The 20,905-nt window shown below is 41.3% G+C and overlaps 1 protein-coding gene across 3 annotated transcripts; it reads right to left on the bottom strand.

Annotated features, from left to right (window-relative positions):
- Window positions 1–556: 556 nt before the first annotated feature.
- Window positions 557–20,630, bottom strand: CBX1 (chromobox 1). 3 transcript variants are annotated; one of them, XM_081116205.1, is made up of 5 exons: window positions 20,408–20,630; window positions 10,574–10,750; window positions 9,924–10,101; window positions 9,022–9,116; window positions 557–800 (listed from the first exon to the last, which is right to left on the bottom strand). In XM_081116205.1, the coding sequence occupies exons 2-5, from the start codon at window positions 10,711–10,713 to the stop codon at window positions 650–652; spliced, it is 564 nt and encodes a 187-aa protein (XP_080972331.1). In that variant the 5' UTR covers window positions 10,714–10,750; window positions 20,408–20,630; the 3' UTR covers window positions 557–649. The 3 variants fall into 3 exon arrangements, with proteins under 3 accessions (XP_080972331.1, XP_080972333.1, XP_080972332.1); XM_081116207.1 differs by lacking the exon at window positions 557–800 and adding an exon at window positions 2,721–5,200 and having other exon boundaries at window positions 20,408–20,628; XM_081116206.1 differs by lacking the exon at window positions 557–800 and adding an exon at window positions 5,258–6,751.
- Between the last annotated feature and the right edge of the window lie 275 nt (window positions 20,631–20,905).

Genomic DNA, 20,905 nt, shown 5'->3' with positions numbered 1-20,905 from the left:
TTGGGGTACATAGCAAATGCCTGAGTAATGAATGCTCAGTGGCAATCTGAGATTACTGGACAAGCTGTGATCCTTGTAATGGAACCTGTGATCTTGAATTTCCCTGTACCACTGTGATCTGGCTCAGCCTAGTCCTTCAATACTGCTAGAGTTTATTCTAAGGGGTGGAATAGAATTACAGGAATAACATTGATTTCTTAAATTTGTTTCAATTTACAATGGTTTCTCCCTCATCTCTAGTTGGAAAGGAATGGTCAAACAAGAGCTCTTCCTGAATTAGGATTTAATATTTGTCAGCCAGATAAAAGATTCTCAGAGGGGAAAAAAAAAAGACTAAAAATTTAGTCTGAAAAACTCATTGCTGATAAAAAATATATATAAAATATAGAGAAGAGTAAACTGACAAAATTCAGAAAGTAATGTTTTTGTATCCCTTCTAGAAACATAGAAATGTGTATTTTGGTTTGTTTAGTACACTATTGGGCTATAACTTGTTTTGCAACTTTTTTTTTTAGCTTAGATTTAGTAAAGACTTTTCAAGTGAAAAATTCCTCACCCTTTGCTAGTTTTGCCTCTAAAGTATTTTTGTCACCCCCTTTCCCATGTCCCCTTATGGAGAAATGTACAGTTGTGTCTAGGATCATGCTGATTAACTAGGGCTTGGGGCCAAGTTGGTCAGCACTGCTCTGGGGCTGACCTCTTTTGCTGCTGGCAGGTGGAGTGGGTGTTCCAGCTTCAAGGTTTTTTCTGGCAGGAAGACGGAACTCACGCAAGTAAGGTCTGTCAAAGAGCTGCTACACCTAAGACGGGAAGTGAGAAGAGATTTTAGGGTTGGCAAAGAGATGAGCAGGCCTCAATCCTTAACTAAGGACCAAACTTCAGCATGACCTGCTTGGGGTAGGGGTAGGCGGCTTGCTTTGTCTTGACTTCAGCAGTCCCAGGCTTCATTCAAACCAACTTCCCATATGTCTTAATTCATGCGAGATGGAAACAGATTCATTGTTTCAACATCTGCCCTGCATAGGTCTCACCAGTGAAGCGGGGGGCTATTTCAGTATCAATAAAAATAGAAGGAATATAGAACTGAGAGGGTAAAATAGTGATCTAGAGACAGTGTCTGTAAGACCTGGCCTCCATGGCTGACTCCGCATCCTTTCTGGGGAAAGCTGAACAACAGTCAAAACAGCTGGTGATTGGGCAGGTACTTTGCAAAGAACCTTGTCTTCCTCAGGCTGCCCCAGTCCCTGCTTTTACAACCCCAGGTTACACCAGGCCTTGCTGCTCTTCAGGTTTGTTTGGCAAATAACTGGAAAAAAGTGCCTTGCAGAAAAAATAACCCCACCACTTTCAAGTCTCCTACCACATCCAGTAGGCATTGACCTAGTGCAAGTTTTTTTTAATTGATTTTTAGACAGAGAGGAACATTGATTGGTTGTTCCACTTATTTATGCATTAATTGGTTGCTTCCTCCATGTGCCCTGACGAGAAATTGAACTGGCAACATTGGCGCATCAGGACGATGCTCCAATCAACTGAATCGCCTGGCCAGGGTTAGAGCAACAGCTGTAGAAGCTCAGACTGAATTAGTAGTTTTAGGGCACCTCCAGCCATAAGTTCATTTCCTTATTGATGCTATCCATATGCCATGCCAATACAGGTACTAGATTGGCGTCTGCCTCTCTGGAAGTTGTTTTCCCTGCCAAGCATAGAAATTCTTTGGCAAAACCTAAGTGCTTGATTATCCTAAGTGGTTAAGCCTTGTTTTCCTACCACTGATTCATTTGGGAGGTGGATAGGGGCCCACAGACCTTTGACTTGTGATTTTGTCAGTGTACCAAGAACAGTAACCCTTTCACCTTTACTCTGTCTCACACAGGTCAGTCATTCTCCTTGCCTCTAGTTCTGACTTTATTGTGGAGCATGAGGGGGACTCTGGGGAAATCATGTGAAACTTAACACTTGATTTGAGTTCTAGTCCTTGTTCTGTCCAGGGATTCTTTGAAAATTCACATCTGCCTGAATTGAGAAACAGAATCTAGTGCACCAGTTGTCTCCTGAAGAGGGTATGGGAGCTTGCTAAAGAGGCGTTCAAAATCAGCTGGACGGAAACTCTTGTCTTCCTTTTTGAGTACACAAAAATACCAATGATATTCTCAAAGCTGGTTCTTTTCCAGTCTAACCTTAACGGCAGACTGGAGATAGGTTGCACAGTATTTGTTACTTCATTTCAGATGCTATTTTAACCAAGGAAACAAAACCTAGTTCAGTTCACATGGGGAGAGGTGGAGAAAGACCAAAGTTGGTGCTCTGCCCTGTCTCAGAGCCAGGCCCCAAAGTTCTCCAGCCAGACCACAGGATATGCAAACAGTAAACAGGGCAGGACTGGTCAAAGTCAACTAGGATTTAAAAATCCACGTGGAGTAAACAGTGGCTTTGGTACTATTACCACCATGCCAATCAACAAGGTCACAGTGCAGACCCAGACCTGCTGTTGAATGTTTTAATACAAGCCATTTAATATAAACAAAAACTAGAACTGAATTGTCAGCACATATTGTAAACTTAATGTTTCAACCTTACCTTGGAGTTCTGCCACGTCACTGGCCTAACGGAAAAAAAGCCTTAGAAACAGACTACAGTTGACCCTTGAACAATATGTGTTTGAATTGCACAGGTCCACATACGTGTGGATTTCCCCCCCAATAAATACTGTAAATGTATTTTATGATTTTTTGATGACATCTTTATTGTAACAATACAGTATATAATACATGTAACATACAAAAATGTAATCAACTGTTTGTTATTGGTAAGGCTTCTGGTCAACAGTAGGTTATTAAGTCTTTGGGGAGTCAGGTTATATATGGGTTGAATTGTGGGGGAGGGGTGTCAGTGCCCAACCCTTGTGTTGTTCAAGGGTCAACTAACTGTGCTGCTGTACTTGCCCCCAAAGAGCAGAGCCAACTCTGCTTTTCATCCCAGCAGGATGGTTTTATCTCAGATTTCATTTGCTTTCAATGTTCAACAATTTATTCAGCAGGAAGCTCTCAAGGTCAATTAAAAGTCATTAATATAAGTGAGATGAGCAACTTGACACTGTCTAGGAAAGCAGTAACTTTTGGAGAAAACCTCAATGCTGAACGGTCAAACCAACGGTGATGTGCAGATCAGAGACTGATGGTTGTCTGGGGATCTTAAGCTCTATCAAACTTCCTTAACCACACACCAGAACATCAGGATGCCTCTACTTGCTTGCTTCCTACTTGCTTGCACAAGGCAAGGTGAAGCCAAGACTCCTTCCTTTATTAAGCTAAATGCTGGCCTGGTAGTGATACAAGTATTTCAAATTCTAGGAGGGAAAACACTGAACCTGGTCTTGGTTCAGTCCTATCAGCTCAATTTTTATCTAAGAACATCCTCATGAGAAGATCCAACTTGTAGATCAGATTAGTATGATCTCAAATAGAATCCACCTCCATACGTAGTTCAGGATCTGGAGCCAATGCAGAAAATTTGCATTTTGGAGTTCCAGCTCCACCAAATTATCTTGGAGTAACAATTTCCTCTTATCATTTCCCCTTTCTGTATGAGGAAAGTAATTACTTTATAACACTGATTCCCAATGCCACAGGCCAAAGACTGCTGAGCACACATGACCAACCACCAAATGGCCATGGGTTAAAATTAAATTGAGCTGAGTGTGAGTGAGTTCTGGTCTGTAAGATTATATTTGAAATTAAGTACTTAAAAACTCAACTATTAAAATTACTTAAAATTGGTAGTCAAAACTTTCAAATGACACTGAAAAGCAGAAGTAAGTAATCCTGAGCACTGTCAGTTGACAGAATGCTCCTGTGGTGGTTATACTGGTCATTTACTGTACCAACCTGAAAGTCAACAGAAGACAGTGGAGGAGCAAGGTTTCTTTTGCCAGTGTAAGAAACCTCCAATAATGATGCTATCATATTAGTAACCTCTTCTTTAGTAACAGTAACTAAGGCAATAACCTATCTCCTCTTCAAGCCCTGGGCAAGAGGTCTATGATGATGCAATTTCAATGAAGCCATCCAACAAACATGTTTTGCATTGCCTGAAGAAATGTTCCCTGAATACTTTCAAAAGGGGATTTAAGGTTTGTTGTGCCTATGTATATTTTTTATTTCTAACATTTCTGCATGCATTTGTGGCTTCAATAATCACTGGAGAAAAACTTATTCTTAAACCTTGAATCTAGAAATGTGACAATTGGCTTTTAAAGATAACACTGTGAATATCTATCTGCACTTCAATTTTCATTGTCTGTATTATCAATTTCAGTGTCCTCCCTGGAAAGAATGACATGGTTTTACAAGAGTTCAAGAATCCAGAAAAGACAATGAAGTAGATTTCAAAGGTTAAGGCTAAAACTGAATAGCAACCCATTCTGGACACATACCAAGGCTGAAGGCTAATTTCAGTGCATCTTATGATACAGAACAGAACCAGAACACCACTGCCCACCTCACCCCAACTCTTCTTATCTAGCTACTGACTGTTCTGCTGCTGCCAACTACAAGGACACACTCAGACCTCTGCACAGAAAAAGCCTCCCAGCTCCATCTTTCTTATGCCTCCCCAAACTCCTAGGAGACTTTTTGAAAGAAGTATCTACACATCAGTTTACTTGAAACAAATGCTTTGTACTAAAGAGAGAGCTGAACTGGTTACACTGATTTGACCTCAATGGAAATCCCACTTTCCCTTTTTATAAACGATGAAAGTCTAGTCAGTCCCATTTTGGCTCTAGAATTATAGGCAAAAAACGACATTAAGAAAATAGATGACATTTTAATTCAGTAATCAAATCCAAGGCCAATTCCTGAAAATTCTGGAAAGTTGACTTTAGCTAAGGTCACACAAATGTAAGAAATACATGAGCCAGGATCCAAACCTAATTAAAAACCCCATGTTTCCAAACGTATCGTAGTTTGGAAGTGCTATCAGATCACAGTGCTGAACAAACAACCTTTAAGCAATACGAAGACAGAATGATGTGACAAAATTTATAGTCTCTGCAGCAATTATAAATACTCAATAAATATTTACTCAATTAATGTAGTGAGACCACTCAAAGATTCAGGCCAGGCACCAGATTCTCAAGCCTATGGTGTTCAAGAAATAAAACCATCCAGATGTGGAAGTTGTTTTCAACAGGCTGAACCTGTAAGGTAATAAAAGGCAAGGAGGGTTTCTGGCAAGACTTAAGACAAATCAAGGATTATAAATCTATATATAGTTTTATTAAGACAAAAACTGACAGTGTGGTATGAAGTTTACATTTAAACAACGTTTTCACAGAAATCTAACACATGCCTAAAAAGATTTTACAATGAAGTTCTAGATGCAGGTCTGGATGATGTCAAGAACTGATGGATCTCATGAGTCAAGACAGCATTTTGGGTATTAATTCTTAGGATTAAAAAAGAATTTTTGTTTTGTATTTTAAAGTGAACCACGGCCCTAGTATGAAAACGAAAGTTCAGTCTTCTCCTGAGACCAGGGCTTTTGAAATAATCCAACTCTTGAAGTGAGTTGATGAACTTGTGCTGTCAGTGACTGAACCCTGCCACCAATCGTTTCAGAGTTCAAAGTTCAAAAAAAGAGAGGCTCCAAGAGTTTTCCACCCTAAGAATATGGGTCCTTCTCTTTACTCTCACACCTCCTATGCCACCCTCTTCCCCTCCCCAAATACCTCAGCCAGTAGCTTGGATGGACAAACTAATATTTATAGCTTCATAATTAGAAAAGGGTCTTCTTGTCAATTTCAAGAATTAGCACCTCTAAGACAGAATGCTCTGCCTATGTATATGCTCCAATAAAAGACTTTCCATTCTCAACCAGTTTCCACCCCCCAAATGGCAGCTTTGGTAAAATCAACTGGCTTAGTCCTTTGTTGGGAACAGCATTAAGCAGGCAGAGAATACCTTGGCTTGTAAGTTTCAGGCATTCACAGCTTTTAAACAGTCTCTCACAGTCCTCAATTATATTGCCAATGACATTTTTTTTGAAAAGATAAAATATTCTGGACACAAAACCAAATCATTAGTTGTTTGTTCTTTCCATTGTTTCACCATTTCCCCAACCAGGCCCCAAATTTTAACAAAAACAATCCTACCCATCTCCCTTCCTACCCCATCCCTCCCACCCCCAAATAATACACCAGTAATAGCCAAAAACTACACACATGCTACGCTGTAAAAATGCAGTTAACACTATTGGGAAGAAGGCTGTGGTTGTGGAGATGCTCTCTGAAGATCTACAGTGGCTTTTTGCTCTCCTACACATCCATTCTGCAAGATTTGTCCTTCATAGAAGGCCCTTTGCTCTTCTCAGCAAAGTGCAGAATGTGTTGCCTTGAAACACTTATCCTCCTTCCCCTCCACTTGGATGGTGTGCAAACTATACAGCATGGAACGGCTTTAAAGCACTTGGGCTGCTGTCGGGCACAGAAACTATACTGGCTCTTCAAAGGACATCTTCTCAAGCCACCTCAAGACAAGTAGAACTCCTTCCCCTCCCCACTTGAAACCCACAGTCAGATGTGACAGGGGCTAGTACTCAGGAGAGTTAATTCTTGTCATCTTTTTTGTCATCATCCTCTGAGGGGTAGGAATGCCACGTCAGCCTTTCCTCATAGAAGGATATGACAACCTGGGGGCACTTGACATTGGCTTCCTTGGCTGGGACCAGGTCAGCCTCATCAGAGTTTTTCCTGCAGAACAAAGCACAGAGAGACTTTGAGACCAGGTGCTAGTGGTCTCCCAACTTGGGTCACCCAAGGGATAGGGCTTTAAAAAATATTAATTTCAGAAGCGTAAGCTAGGGACGGGTGCTAACATGGCCCAAGCAGCATTCACTGACAGCTTTTAGTCAAGTGACATCCTTGTAGATCTCCTGTTGAAAATCCCCTCTGGGTATCTTTGTCAAAAGGTAGGTGACCTAACTCAATCTATCACATGTGAACCTCTGGGAAAGGCTAAAAAAAAGCATGACTTGGATTCTCTGAGGGAAGGAGAGAGGCTACTGCACTCTTCTGAAAGCCGTATGTCAGGCTGCTAAGAGCCCATGGAGAGATCTTGGCATTGCAATAGGATTTCATACTATGTTGGATAACACTGAATACCAATCTCACATTGGCCAGAGCCAATGCAGGTGAACAGTTTCTTGCTGTCCCCTAATTATACTGTTTAACATTATCAAATGCCATGCTCACACAGATATGTCACAACTCCCAGGTACTTTGAAATGGTTTTTCAACACTGGGAGGTAGAAAATGAATGAACTATTACATAATTCTCTATATTCTTCTGAATATTAAAATGTTCTCAAAATGTGAAAATCACATCCACATTCCAAGGGACAAAGGAGTAAACTCTATCTTCAGGTCACTGGGAACGTCCCACAGTATAGGGCAGGCAGCAGATATATGATAGAATCTCTGAAGAGGCACCACTCAAGTTCCAGAAACCCAGTAAGAGGTAAACCAAAGCTACACAGCTACACAGCACCAAAGAGTAAGCTGGTAAGGTATGTTCTGAATAATGGACTCGAGAGAATGGGAGGGAAAAGAGTATAACAGTATGGGAGCCTGAAGCAGGCTGCCCCTTGTTGACAATTCAACAATACTCTCAGAGATAAGTTCAGTCATTTCACTACATAGGAATATTTGCTATTTTCAGAAATGGCAAAGTATCTCTACTCCTCACGAAAATAAACTTCAATCAACATCAATTTTAACCTACAGAGTTATATTTAGCTATAATCTTTACAAACAGCAGTGAGTCAAAGGAATGTAATCTTAAGCAATATGGAGATACTACTATAACTCAGACTTGTCAAATGCAGAGAGAGAAAGTGTATTCTAGTTGCACTGAATAACTCCTGGAATCAGTTCTTTCCCTCCGAACGCAGCACCTTAAAAATAACTTAAAAACAAAACAAAACAAAAACCCCAGAAAAAGCAAAAAACCTTTTCTTCTATTGGCTAGCAATAAATCAGCTAAAAGTCAGATTCAGTAAATACCTAGGAAATGCATAGGAAGAAAACAGAGGTTTAGCTAGCTGTGACACAGACTTTCTATGGTGTTAAAGTTGGGCCTCTCTGGCCACCTTCTAAAGGAGAGGAATTAGTATAGATGTGAATTTCAGAGAAGGTGCTAGACTGACAAAAGGACAAAGCACAAAGAATACTGCTTCATAGGCAAAGGCTTAGAATTATTTGCCCCTAACTTATATTTTAAAAACAATGATTGAGATCCACTTGGAGGGAAAAAAGTACAAGCATTTTCAATAAGGGGGGAAAAAAGGGGGGGGGGCCTTCCTTTTGGGCAGAGAGTAGGGAAATTATAGAAAATTTTGGGTTAATTACAGTTCTTAAGATTCTCAAGACAACTGTTTCCAGTAAGCTGTTTCACGGAGTCTTACTATCATTGGTGTTTATATTTAATGGAGAAAAAAGTAGGCTTGCTCTATGCTCAGAATATAGGAAAGAGGTATTGCTGACCCCTGCTGGCTGATCCTGGAACTGTAGAACCTGTACACACTGGAATGAACCTAACAATTAACGAAAAGGGAAGAGCTACAGAAATTCTTTCCTAACCCAGAGAAGTTAATTAACAGAATTTCTGAGCCTGGGGCCAGCCCAATCTTTATCAAGGAGGTGGTAGAAGGGGAGGGTGGTTCAATCACACTTTTTCCTTTCACTTAGAAAAGTGAAATGTGATTCCTCCCCATACCCTCTCCACTCTAGATTTTCTCCCACCTCCTAAAAAAATGGCCAAAGACCTGAAAACCCTAAGGGCCCCTACCTGTAAATCATGAGTCCAAGTTGGCAGTCAGGCCGAGGGTCACTATCGAAGGACTATGCCATCTTAAAGATTTCACACCTGGGTGACTGGAATTTCGAAGGTCCAGCTCTTTTCTCTGGCATGGAACAAACGGGAGAAGAAAAAAACAACCACACAGAGCCACTGGCAAACTCACCATTTCATCAGGAACATGAGTTCTCCACTGGAGTCCGTCGCTCCAATAATTCGTTCTGGCTCCAAACCCCGGGCAAAGCCTCGTGGCTTTTCTGACTGCAAAAACCAGAGGGATTGAACAATTTTAAATATGTGGGACTGCTATCCAAACTGGAGTTACTCCTGTTTCTCTGATTCATGTATTCAAACTCGTTTGCCAATATTTCATCAATACCATGGTCCTGAGTCACAGAACTTTTAAAATCGTTCTGAGTGATTATCCCATCAAGGTCCGAAATGTTTGAGGTTTTCCCACATGTAAAAAGGGACATAGATATCAAGCAAAATAAATGTTCACAAAGGTTTCTTCACCCTCAACAGACAACCTGCTTTAAGGAACTGAGAATAGATTAAAATAGCTACCTCAAACCTGTAATGATGAAAACACTGAATATGCCCTGGCCAGTGGGACTCAGCTGATTGGGTGTCACCTTGTGCGCCAGAAGGCTACTGGTTTAATTTCCAGTCAAGAGCACATGCCTGGGTTGTGGGCTCAATCCCCAGTAGGAGGTGTGCAGGAGGCAGCCGACAGATACTTCTCTCTCATCGATGTTTCTCTCTCTATCCTTCTCCCTCCTCTATCTAAAAATCAATAGGAACATATTTTAAAAAAAACAATAACATTTAAAAAAAAAGGAATGAATTGTTTCTGGACCTTCAGATAAAAGTAGATTGTGTGGCTTTGTGAGAGTAGTGAGCCCCCAAATACTTTGTAAGCATTAGCTATCTAAGATTCCAGAAGGACTGAGATGGCTGCTGATATTCAAGCAGCAGCAGAACAAAAGTGCTGAAATTATCTGGCTTTCAGCTTCTTTGACAGCAGTAAGACTTCTGGCTAGTAACAATTCTTACTCCTACCCTTACCTCTTCTTTCTTCTTCTTTGGTTTGCTCTCCTCTCCCTTGTCTTCAGAATCAGAGTCAGCTTTGCGCTTGCCTCCTTCTGATTTATCTGTCTCATGTGCTGTTTTCTGTGATTGTAGAAACTCAGCAATGAGGTCGGGGCAATCCAAGTTCTCTTCTGGCTCCCATGTGTTGTCCTCACTGAAATCAGAGGGCACAGTGAGTCACTTTCCACTTAAAGTTAGCATACTCATACAAAGGAGAAGCATAGGAGGACAAGAGCTAGTGTCCTTGGCAAAGAGGAGTTAACAATGAATGACTAGATTTTGCCCAATACCAAGAACTGGGCAGTTAAAATCTCCTGGGTGGGGAGGGAGGACTTTTTAGTACAAATTGGAAGCTTAGAAACTTGCCTCTTTCAAGGAAAAATTATTTTCTCTTGCAAATTTACATCAGTCTAAAGCCATACACAAAACTGCTCCTCAGAAATCACTGGCTTGTATTATAGCACTTGGTACATATAGATCATTTTTCTAGTTAGACTATAAGCCATGAAGGCCAGGCCTGAGACACACTGTACCCATCAGAGCACCCTAGGCCTTGCATATTACTAAACGCCTGAGAAATAGTTGGTGGCTAAATTAACAGATTTACCCAGGTCAGTGAAACTTACTCTGAGAACCCCTTCCACTTGAGGAGGTACTCCACTTTGCCCTTTACCACTCGACGGTCGAGAACTTTTTCCACCACGTATTCCTCTTCCTCCTCCTCTAGCACCTCTTCCACTTTCTTCTTGTTTTGTTTTTTCCCCATAGTGCCCGCCAGTTTTCTGGTATAAAGTGTGACGCTGCTAAAATGATAAGGAAAATAAAAAGGACGTTTAAGGGCACACTTGTTGGTTAGGTGAATACACAGATGTAAGAGAAGCTGGGACATCACAGATGACTTTAACAATGTCTGCTGCTTATTTAAGTGCTATGCCTATTTATCTTCAACTCATCATGAAATTTGCTGATATACTTAGCCAGAAAGTTCATAAAACAGCCTGACTAATCTCACAGCAAAACTTCTTTATTCTTGCATAGTCACATAAAACTTTTACATGTGTTCTAAGTTTAAAAGTTCCCACTACCCTTTTTACTATAAAGCATGGTATCTAACACAGTTTTCCATTTCATTACAGTACCAAACTTGAATTTTTACTGTGGGAAATAGTTTGTCCTATTTATTAAACATCTAGTTTGATTTTCCCTTTTGTATATGCCTATAACCTATTCTTCCACACAGTTTAAACACCCCTCTCTTTTCAGTCTCCTTAAGGTTCTTTATACAGTCTTTTCTGAATGCCACCATTAATTTACACTTCATAATTCACAAGTTTCTCGTTAACTTCTCACTCTACTTAGTTTATTTTTAAGGCTGAGATATGCCATAATGACTATGAAATTCTCTGAACCGGAGAACTGCAATTATTTAGAAAATGAGTTGGGGTTGGGGAGCTTAGTTATCACAGATAACAGAACCTGATTTTATTCCTTTTTTTTTTTTTTTTTAAATATCTCTTTATTGATTTCAGAGAGAGGAAAGGACAGGGAGGGAGGGAGGGAGGGAGAGGGAGAGGGAGAGGGAGAGGGAGAGGGAGAGGGAGAGGGAGAGGGAGAGAGGGGGAGAGAGAGAGAGAGAGAGAGAGAGAGAGAGAGAGAGAGAGAGAGAAACAGCAATGTTGAGAGAGTCACTGATTGGCTGCCTTCTGCACGCCCCCAACTTGGGAACAAGCCCACAACCTGGGCATGTGCCCTGACCAGGAATCGAACCCCGATCGCCTGGATCATAGGTCGATGCTCAACTAGAGCCATGCCCAGCTAGGCCTGATTTTATTCTTAAAATACATCATCAGGCTGGGTAGCCTTTAAGGGTTTTCCCAGTGCTAAAATTCCAGTCCCCTATAAATCTATTTTCTTTTGTCCTTCATACAACTCTTTGACTGCTGGTAGGCTTAAAGCCTTATGTTTACCAATTTGTGTCAGTAGGTGGCACCATAAGATACCAACACAACAAAATTGATCTACAAAACTGGCCAAAATCTACTAATTGATGGATCAGTTGCCCAGAATGAGATACTAAGAATCAAGAGTATGGCAGAGGATCCAAACAAGAAAGAAGTTACTACCATGTTTGATTTTAAGTCAATGGCAATTTGGTTTGGTTAAACTGGTTGTTCTTAGTATCCTTAGGAAAAGGAATCTAATTTAGTAAGTAGAAATTCTTCAAAATACTTTAAAACTGGCCTGTACCTATAGAATGTATTTTAGAAACAGCCCATCTATAGACTATATGAAATACAACAAACTTTTAAAAAAATATTTTAAAATTTATTTTAGAGAGGAAGGGAGAGGGACACGGAAGCATCAATGCACCAAACATCAACTGGCTGCCTCCTGCACGCCCCCTGCTAGGGAGTGAGCCCACAATCTGGGCATAAGCCTGGACTGGAATAGAGCCAGCAACCTCTTGGTGCATGGATCTATGCTCAACCACTGAGCCACACTAGCCGGACTCTTTGTTTTTATTTTATTTTTTAAATAACAAACTTCTCATAAAAGTCAGGATCATCATTATGAATCAGTTATATTATCTACAGATGCTTACTTCCGCTTACATTCAGATATTCCCATGTCTGCATATATGAGCAATGCTGACTTAATGAAAAAACAAACATCTGTTTGGGGACTAGAAAATTCTAGACACTGCTGGATACTGGAGATTCAACAGAGTAAAAAATGGTCCCTGCCTTCCTGAAACTTAATGTCTAGTAAGAAAAAATGTAGACACTTCTCCCACTAAAGGTATTCTGAACTTTTGCACAGTGACACAAAACAATGTTTTCAGAGATGCTTTTAGTGTGGCCTAAAGCAACACCCAAGGTACCTCCCCCCCCACTTCAGAACACAAAGCTAAGAGTATCTTTTCAACACTTTTTCTGTTGCTTTTCAGAGTGGAAGGGGGAGGGGAAAAGGAGGGGGAGGGAGGGGGGGAGAGAGAGAGTAGAGATAGAGATAGAGATAGAGAGAGAGAGAAACACTGATTGGTTGCCTCCTACACACGCCCCAACCTGGCTGGGGATCCAGGTATGTACAGGAGGTACGTGCCCTTGACTGAAATCAAACCCGAGACCCTTCAGTCTGCGGGCTGATGCTCTAACCACTGAACCAAACGGGCTAAGGCTCAAGTAGGAACTCTTGATTTGCATCTTTACTCACTTAAATCATTGTTCTAGGAACTTAAATAAGAAGTAAAGAATGCAGAAAACAGACTCCCACTTTTCTCCTGAGCTTTCTTAACTGGCTCATCCCAGCATCTACCTTCAGAGATTGGATTCTTTATATTGGAGAGTCTCAGCCAGGCTTCCCAATGTGAGTTTTCCCCCTTATTTATAGGTAGTTCTCTAGGGTCCTGAATAAGCTGTTTTCAAAATCAGTAGAGATGCAACCCAATCTTCCCACAGAATCTAGTACCTTCAGAAAAGCTAAGAGCCCCTTTAAATATTATAACGGGCCAATTATTCTCATACAACTTCCAAATGGATTATTTCAAGAGAAACCTCCTCTCCCCAAAGAAGGCAGTCTCTAAACACCAGAAGAGCTATCTAGAAAGAGAGCTCTCAATTGGAATTGCTTGCAAGGAAATTTCAAAGTAACTCAGATCAGTGTAGTAGGATAATGGAAAAACACCTTTAGTCAGCACTATTTCCACTCCCCTTAAGCATCTTGGCAACCAAATTATGATATTAAAAGTGCCATAATCATTGAACAAAAGGTCAAAATATCTGAAAGAACATCACAAGAAGTGTACACGAAGGCAAACAATTCTAGATGAACTCAAATCTTAATCCCTAGACAAGTCTTCTAAAAGTTTATCATGAGGTTGCAGACAAAAAAATCTAGTTAATTAAGATGCTATAACTTTTACCTAAATATTTACTGGATCTGCCACATCTGAAGATGCTTAGAAAAATAATACTTTACATTTGTATTGTACTTTACAGTTTAGAAAGTGCTACCACATATCTCATTTCATCCTGTTTCACAGAAAAGATCCTGTGAAACAAGCCATTCAGGTATTATTGACACCTCAAAGATAACAGGTTTACATGAAATAAATCACCTAAGGTCACACAATTAACCAAGAGCACAACACTTCAGTAAGGACATCTAGCAAGGCTGGGCTAACTCACCCTGCTGCACTGGCAGAACTAGGAGCTGGCTGCACAGGGAGGAGTCCCTCTGGCTGTGCAAAGAAAAGGAAAAAGAAGGAGGAGAAGGAGAAGAAGGAGAAGGAGGAGAAGGAGGAGAAGGAGAAGGAGGAGGAGGAGGAGGAGGACAGGGACAGGGAAGTCTCCTGAGACGGTATCCCTGCATTAGCACATAAGGAAATGAATGACAATGATTTTCTTTCAGAAAAGACCTTGGAAGAAATCGCTGTTAAAAACCCCCCACAAAACGCACAATGATTTTTAACTGGTTACTGGAATATGAAGGTATTCATTGTTAATCAAACCAGCAAGCAGTAACAAAGCTTTTAAGTGCCCAGAAGTCTTTTGAGTCTTTTAAATTGACAACAGTTAGATGGTGTAGAATTTTCAAAGTTAAACAACTCTGGAGAGACAATTACTGGGAAAAACGCCAATTTTAAGAAACCCAAATACACCTACAGTATCCCAGACTAGGTTTTGGTTAACACTTCCTATGAACATGCTCCTATAGTATTCATTTATTTAACAATTGTCTATTGGGCACCTATTATGTGATTGGGGCTAAAAAACAAGGTGAACATGAGATAAAATCCCTGGTCCCTTAGAATTTACATTCTAATGTGGATCAGTAAGTTAGCATGACTGGAGTATGCATACATGTATGTGCAAAGCAGGGCACAGACAATAGGCGAGAAAAAATTAGTGAGAAGTACTATTAAAAAAATCTTTAGATTAAGTAACATTTAAACAGAGAACTGAATGACAAGGAGACAATTCAGCAAAAACCAGAAAAACATACCAGGTTTAGAGAATAATTGGCTCAGAGTCCTAAGGTGAGAAGAGGATGCTCTATGAAGAATATAAATGTGGCCAGATTAGAAACAGCTAGACTGAGGGGAGTGGTAGGCAAGGAACAGACGACAATTATTGTGCCTATCACTCCCCGCCTCATTCTTTCAAATAGCCTCTTTTTTCTAGTCCTTGTTTTCCTTCCCCCTGCTTAGCCTCTAGCTTTAAGACCTAGTCAATTAATAGCTGTAAAAGTTTATAACTACAGCTCTACTAACTTTTAATACTATTTAAAAAAAAACAAATCAAATCAATAAGCATTTACTAAGAGCCTGGGTGGAATACAGGGTGACCAAGTAAATTCTACATCACAAGAACCCTCTCTCAGACTCAGGCAAATGGAGCTGTTTGGTCAAGCTAGAGGGATATAAGGACATCCAAGAAGTACAAGCTTTTGAGAATCCCTAAGGGTAAGTGATAACAACGTAACAACAACTAACATTTATTGAATACTCAACACTTAATGCATATAAAGGCACTTAATTCAATCCTCATAACAACTCTTTTAAGTCCATTTCACAAATGAGGAAACTAAGGCTTACTGAAGAAAAGAAAATTTCCCAAAGTCCCCCAACAGTAGGACACAAAGCCAGGAATGAAAGATAAAATACAAAAAGGCAAAAAAGTTGAAGTTCATTTCAACAGGAGAAATGGCAAGAGTATGTAAGAGTTAACAAAAGAAATATAAGCAATAATAAGTAGCCACAAAAGCACTACAGGGATTGGAGGAATGAATAGGGGTGATTAAGGAAGGTTTTGAAAGTTGGGATTGCAGCCAAACTCCAAAAGCATTTGAAAAGGTGAATGGGAGGAGGGCAATTTGGCTCAAGGAACTGTTGTGAACAAAAGCAATGAGGCTTGTCTGAGGTAGATGGTGTGTAAACCAGTTTAGACGGGAGTAGACTGAATAGGAAAGTGGTAGGTATCTGCTATAAATTTGTCTACAAGGCCTCTTCCTTCTTCAAGTCCAAACACCGGAGTATTAAACATCTAACATCCTTTGGTTCCTACCATTCTATACTCCTATTTCCCTCACAAAACCTACACTGCTATCAAAACAGAAAACCTAACCTGAACATATCCTGCACGGTCCTTGGTGCATGGCCTTGCTCACTATCAAGAAGTGTGCTCCTACCAGGCCGAGAGTGGCTCAGCGGTTGAGCCTCGACCTAGGATCCAGGCGATCTGGGTTCCATTCCGGGTCAGGGCACATGCCCAGGTTTCTGGCTCGATCCCCAGCAGGCGGCGTGCAGGAGGCAGCCGATCAATGACTCATCATTGGTGTTTCTCCCTCTCCTTTCCTCTCTCTGAAATCAATATATATTTAAAAAAAAAAAAAAGTGTGCTCCTGTCTAGTATCAGCTATCAAAATTCTACCCATTTACTAAGACTTCAAGACTCAGCTTAAATGCTACTTCTTCCATAAAGCCTACCCAACCAAGCCAAATATTATTTCTCTTTTCCTTGCAGTTACCAAAGCACTGATAGGTCTGGTGCCTTGTAAGGTATTGAACCTTATATGGATAACACGGATGAACGTCTCAGACTCAAATAATTAGGGATTAGAAGTCCAAAGTTGTCAGCTTTTTAGGGAATGATCAGCAAGATAAGTCTGACCTACAAACCCTAAAGGGAAAACAAGGAAGAAGTACCTTTGCTAAGCATTAACAACTGCACACCAGTCATCAAAAGGCAGGTAAAGGCATGTGTAGTATATTCAGTTTGTAGTCTTCCTGATTCATGTTTCCAAATTGCTTTTAGTCTGCTAGCTGTGGCTGTTTGTGAGGCAAATGCTTTCCAGATGGAAAACTTTACTGAGCAGAAAACAAGAACTTGTAATCCAGTGAACAAGGGTTTCATTTTAAAGGAATCTCTGCCTTTTAAAAAATACATATATTTTTATTAATTTTAGAGAGGAAGGGTGAGGGAGAGAGAGATAAAAACATCATGAGAGAGAATCATTGATTGGCTGCCTTCTGCACACGCCCTGCTGGTGGTTGAGCCCCCAACCCGAGCATGTGCCCTGACCTGAAATCAAACTGTGATCTGGATCATAGGTTGATGCTCAAACGTGGAGCCACACCAGTGAGCAGGAATTGCTGCCTTTGAATTCCTTCAGGATCTAGTACTAAAATACTGGTGTGTGAATAAAATTAGAATATTATCTGAGAAGTACTCAGAAACTTGGCTAACCCCTTTCCAGTATGTGGATGTGGATGAGACTATAGATTTGGGTTGAGAGGCCACAGGGATCTGCAAATGTTAGTAGGACACAGTTATATATGAAGCAAATCTTTTTTTTTCAATCCTTACCTGAGGACATTTTTTCCATTGCTTTTCAGAGAGAGTAGAAGGGAGAAAGGGGGAGGGGGGGAGAGAGAGAGAGAGAGAGGGAGGTGAGAGAGACACATCGATTGGTTGCCTCCTGCATGTGTCCCAACCAAGGCCAGGGATTGAGCCTGCAACCAAGGTACATGCCCTTAGCAGGAATCGAACCCAGGACACGTCAGTCCACAGGCTGATGCTCTAACCACTGAGCCAAACCAGCTAGGGCTGAAGCAAATCTTTTAGTTTAAGATGAAATAAAAATGATTAGAAAGCTATACCAGAATTATGACTAAGTTGGAATTAAAAGCAGAGACCAAAACATTCACAGATATAACACAACAGAACCAGATTACTGACACTAACCTCTCAAGTACCATAGTTCTATTAGGCCTTCAATGTGTTAGCTACCATTAAAGAGAAAGGCACAATTTCGCAGACAAATTAGGTTGTCCCTTTTGGTCAGCAAATCATAAAAACTAAAGGTAGGAAAGATTTAACACAAGTTATTCAATTCAAATACATACAGATCTGAGTTTTGTCCATATTTGAATAACTTCTCCAATTAACCTTGGAAAGGCTACCCAATTTTCCAACAGATATCACTATTGGGAAATACTTATTTAACTATACAAAGGACACAAAAGGTTTTTGAAGATACTTTTAAAACCGAAAATATTCAAACTATATAGCTTGCTGTTGAAACCCAGAACCTGGAGCTTTCTAGTCCTTGCCTAAAATACCTAAAATTGTCACCTGCACAATCTGCATACCTTTTCTGTATTTAACGCCAGGGTGAGTATATTAAAAACCAAGGCTAAAACAGGCAACAATTGTTCTCTGCCAAAGGTCATAGATTGAAGACAGGCAAACTAGTTACCTAAGTGCACATTAATTCTTTCTGTTGACTAACACATGGAATTCTCAGAAAGGATCTCAAGGCCCTAGCCATTCATTCAACAATCTGAACAGCTTACCAGGTGCCAGACACTTGGATGAACAAGAGACATGGCCCCATCTTACGTGAGCTCATAAACTAGTCATTGCATTTTATTCCAAAACTTCTTCAGAGAGCCCTGGCAGGGTGCTCAGTTGGTTAGAGCCTCATCTGGATACCCCAAGGTTGTGGGGTCAATCCCTGTCAGGGCACATATAAGAATCAACCAATAAATGCATAAATAAATGGAACAACAAATCTGTTTCTCATTCTCAAAATAAACAATAACAAAAACCTCTTCAGAGAAACTATGAAGTGAAAAATTTATCAAGTCTAATTCAAAATCTGTTATACCACCGGAGATAGAATATTGAAAAAGGGAGATTTTCAAAGATAAATTACTAGAAAATGACAAAAATGCATCAATTCTTTTTAAATGGTGTGAACTCAAAAAGAAACATTTTCCTACTAAAATGGGTACCAGAAGATACAATGGTTGCTTCTTTTCTTTCCATGTACAGTTAGAAAAATAATAGCATCCTGTAGTCAAAAATACAGAAGACTAGGGTATCCTTGCTTGGTCTTCTTTAATCAAGAAGCTAGAAGCACCAGGCTACACACTATTTACATTTTTAATTAAAAACAATTTAGACTACAGCATCCAATGGAAAAAAAATAGAAACACAGGGAAAGTCAGAAATGACTGAAGATGCTGAACGACCTTAAAGTTTTATTAAGGGGCAACCGATTCCAACAAGGTGTCCTTCAATCATACCACTTTCTATATAAACGTTTGTAAGCACCCAGTAAAGAAAAACAGCACTACTTTCCCAACTGCATTCATTCATCTACTCCAAAACCATGGGCCTGTGAGAGCGATTTCAAACTGTTGACATGATTCTTAACATAACTGAGGAAGCTATCTACTCTGGGCCAAAGGTTCTAGTGTAACTGATCTTTCAGTAAACTCCAGTTCAATTAAGTTAAACCAATATGTCTGAATATAACACAAATTCATGAAAAAACCTTCATATGAAGCTTTGAAAAAGCTCACTTTGTATTCAAATTTGACAACAAGGAAAGGCTGGCTAAAAAAAACCACAAAGAGCCCAAGGGGGTGGGAGGATGTGACAATCTAAGGAAACTTTTCCTTTTTGTCTCCCAATTTCCCACATCCCTCAAAACCTAACTTAATTCCTTAAAATATTGGCTCATCTACACAGTCCTACAGTTTCACTGCCCTTTGCGACCAGTAACAATCCCAGATAAAAACGTATGACACACATTCGGAATCAAAGAGCTGCACTTGGACTTTTAACTTCCTAAAGGAATCATGGAGTGAAGGTAGTAGGAAACCTGGAAATGAGAAGAAAGCACGTACCACCCTTTCTTCACACACTGTTTTTACAGCCTCCCCACTGGACCCACGAGGAAGGAAGGGCAGCCAGATTTTCTCTATCTTCACCTTGCAGAAATAGAAATGCTCCCGGAACATCCGCTGTCTACCCTAACTGCTCTTTCCCTCTTGAACCAAGCCAGGCAAATAGCTGCTCCTTCTCCTAACCCCCTTCTCGATTTAGTAAACAGACTTTCTCCTCCAGTAGCACACCCTGGGCTGCCCAGCACCCTCTTACAACTTACTCGAAGTTACTTGCAAGCGAAATTCCTCTGGGAGCCCGGACCAGACCCAAATTCTCAGGTTACATTACTAAACCTCGGTCTCGCAGTTGTGAACCCTCCACACACATGTTCAAGCATCAAGGCTGCCCAGCCAGTCCCGTTCCCAATTTACTATAAAGTCTTTCCTCTCCAGTACAATCCTGCAGCCGCCCATCCAACCCAAGCAGCATTGTCTGAGTCTACCAAGGCCGCAAAGAGCGACCCACAAGTGCTAGGCCCACCCCGAATCTCTTCAACATCCGCCTCAGGATACGCCGCCCCGCCCCCTTCATCTTTCTGGCGCTCGGCGCCTGGCGCTCGGCGTCTGACCCCCGGCGCGCGGCGAAAAGCCCCGCGCGGCAATGGCGCGGGATCCGCTTCCAACCTCCACCGCAAGCCTGCGGCCCCTCACCCAGGGCTCCCGCCACCGCCGCGCGCCTCCCCCGCGACCCCGCCGCCTCCCCCGCCTCTAGCGGACTCCTTACCTCAGAGCAGCGCCCAAGAGCACGAGAGGAATCGGTGCAGCGCTACTGGCGCGACGCGTTGGGGGCGGGGGGCGGAGGAGTGGCGCCCAGAAAAGCAACAAGCCGAGCTGCCGCGTCAAGCCCCTCGCTGAAGCACTGAAGCGGCGTACCGTAGGCCCAAGCCTACGGCCCTCTCCTCTGCGGAACAAAAGAGCCTCGCACTCTGCGCTGCCCGCCGCCCGCAGTGCGCAGGCGCGGTGACCTGCCGCACTGCTCTATGGGACTCGGAGTCCATCGGAGACTACAAGATCCGATGTGCTGCGCGCGTCTTTTGCCGCCGCCACGCTCTCTTTTCGAGGATTTCAGGGAGTTTTAGTTTTTAACCTGCCAAGTGTTGGGGGAGTGTGTAGTTTAGAGCCCTGAAACCTAGAAAATTAGAGCATGTGCTTTTATAAGCGAGTCCCTTGATGCTTGGTCCGAAAGATGAACCACTTCTGGACAGTAATTCACGTTCTCGAA

The sequence above is a fragment of the Miniopterus schreibersii genome, assembly GCF_964146895.1.
Source record: "Miniopterus schreibersii genome assembly, chromosome: 16".
NCBI lineage: Eukaryota > Metazoa > Chordata > Mammalia > Chiroptera > Miniopteridae > Miniopterus > Miniopterus schreibersii.
This window is presented reverse-complemented; position numbering and strand designations above follow the sequence as displayed.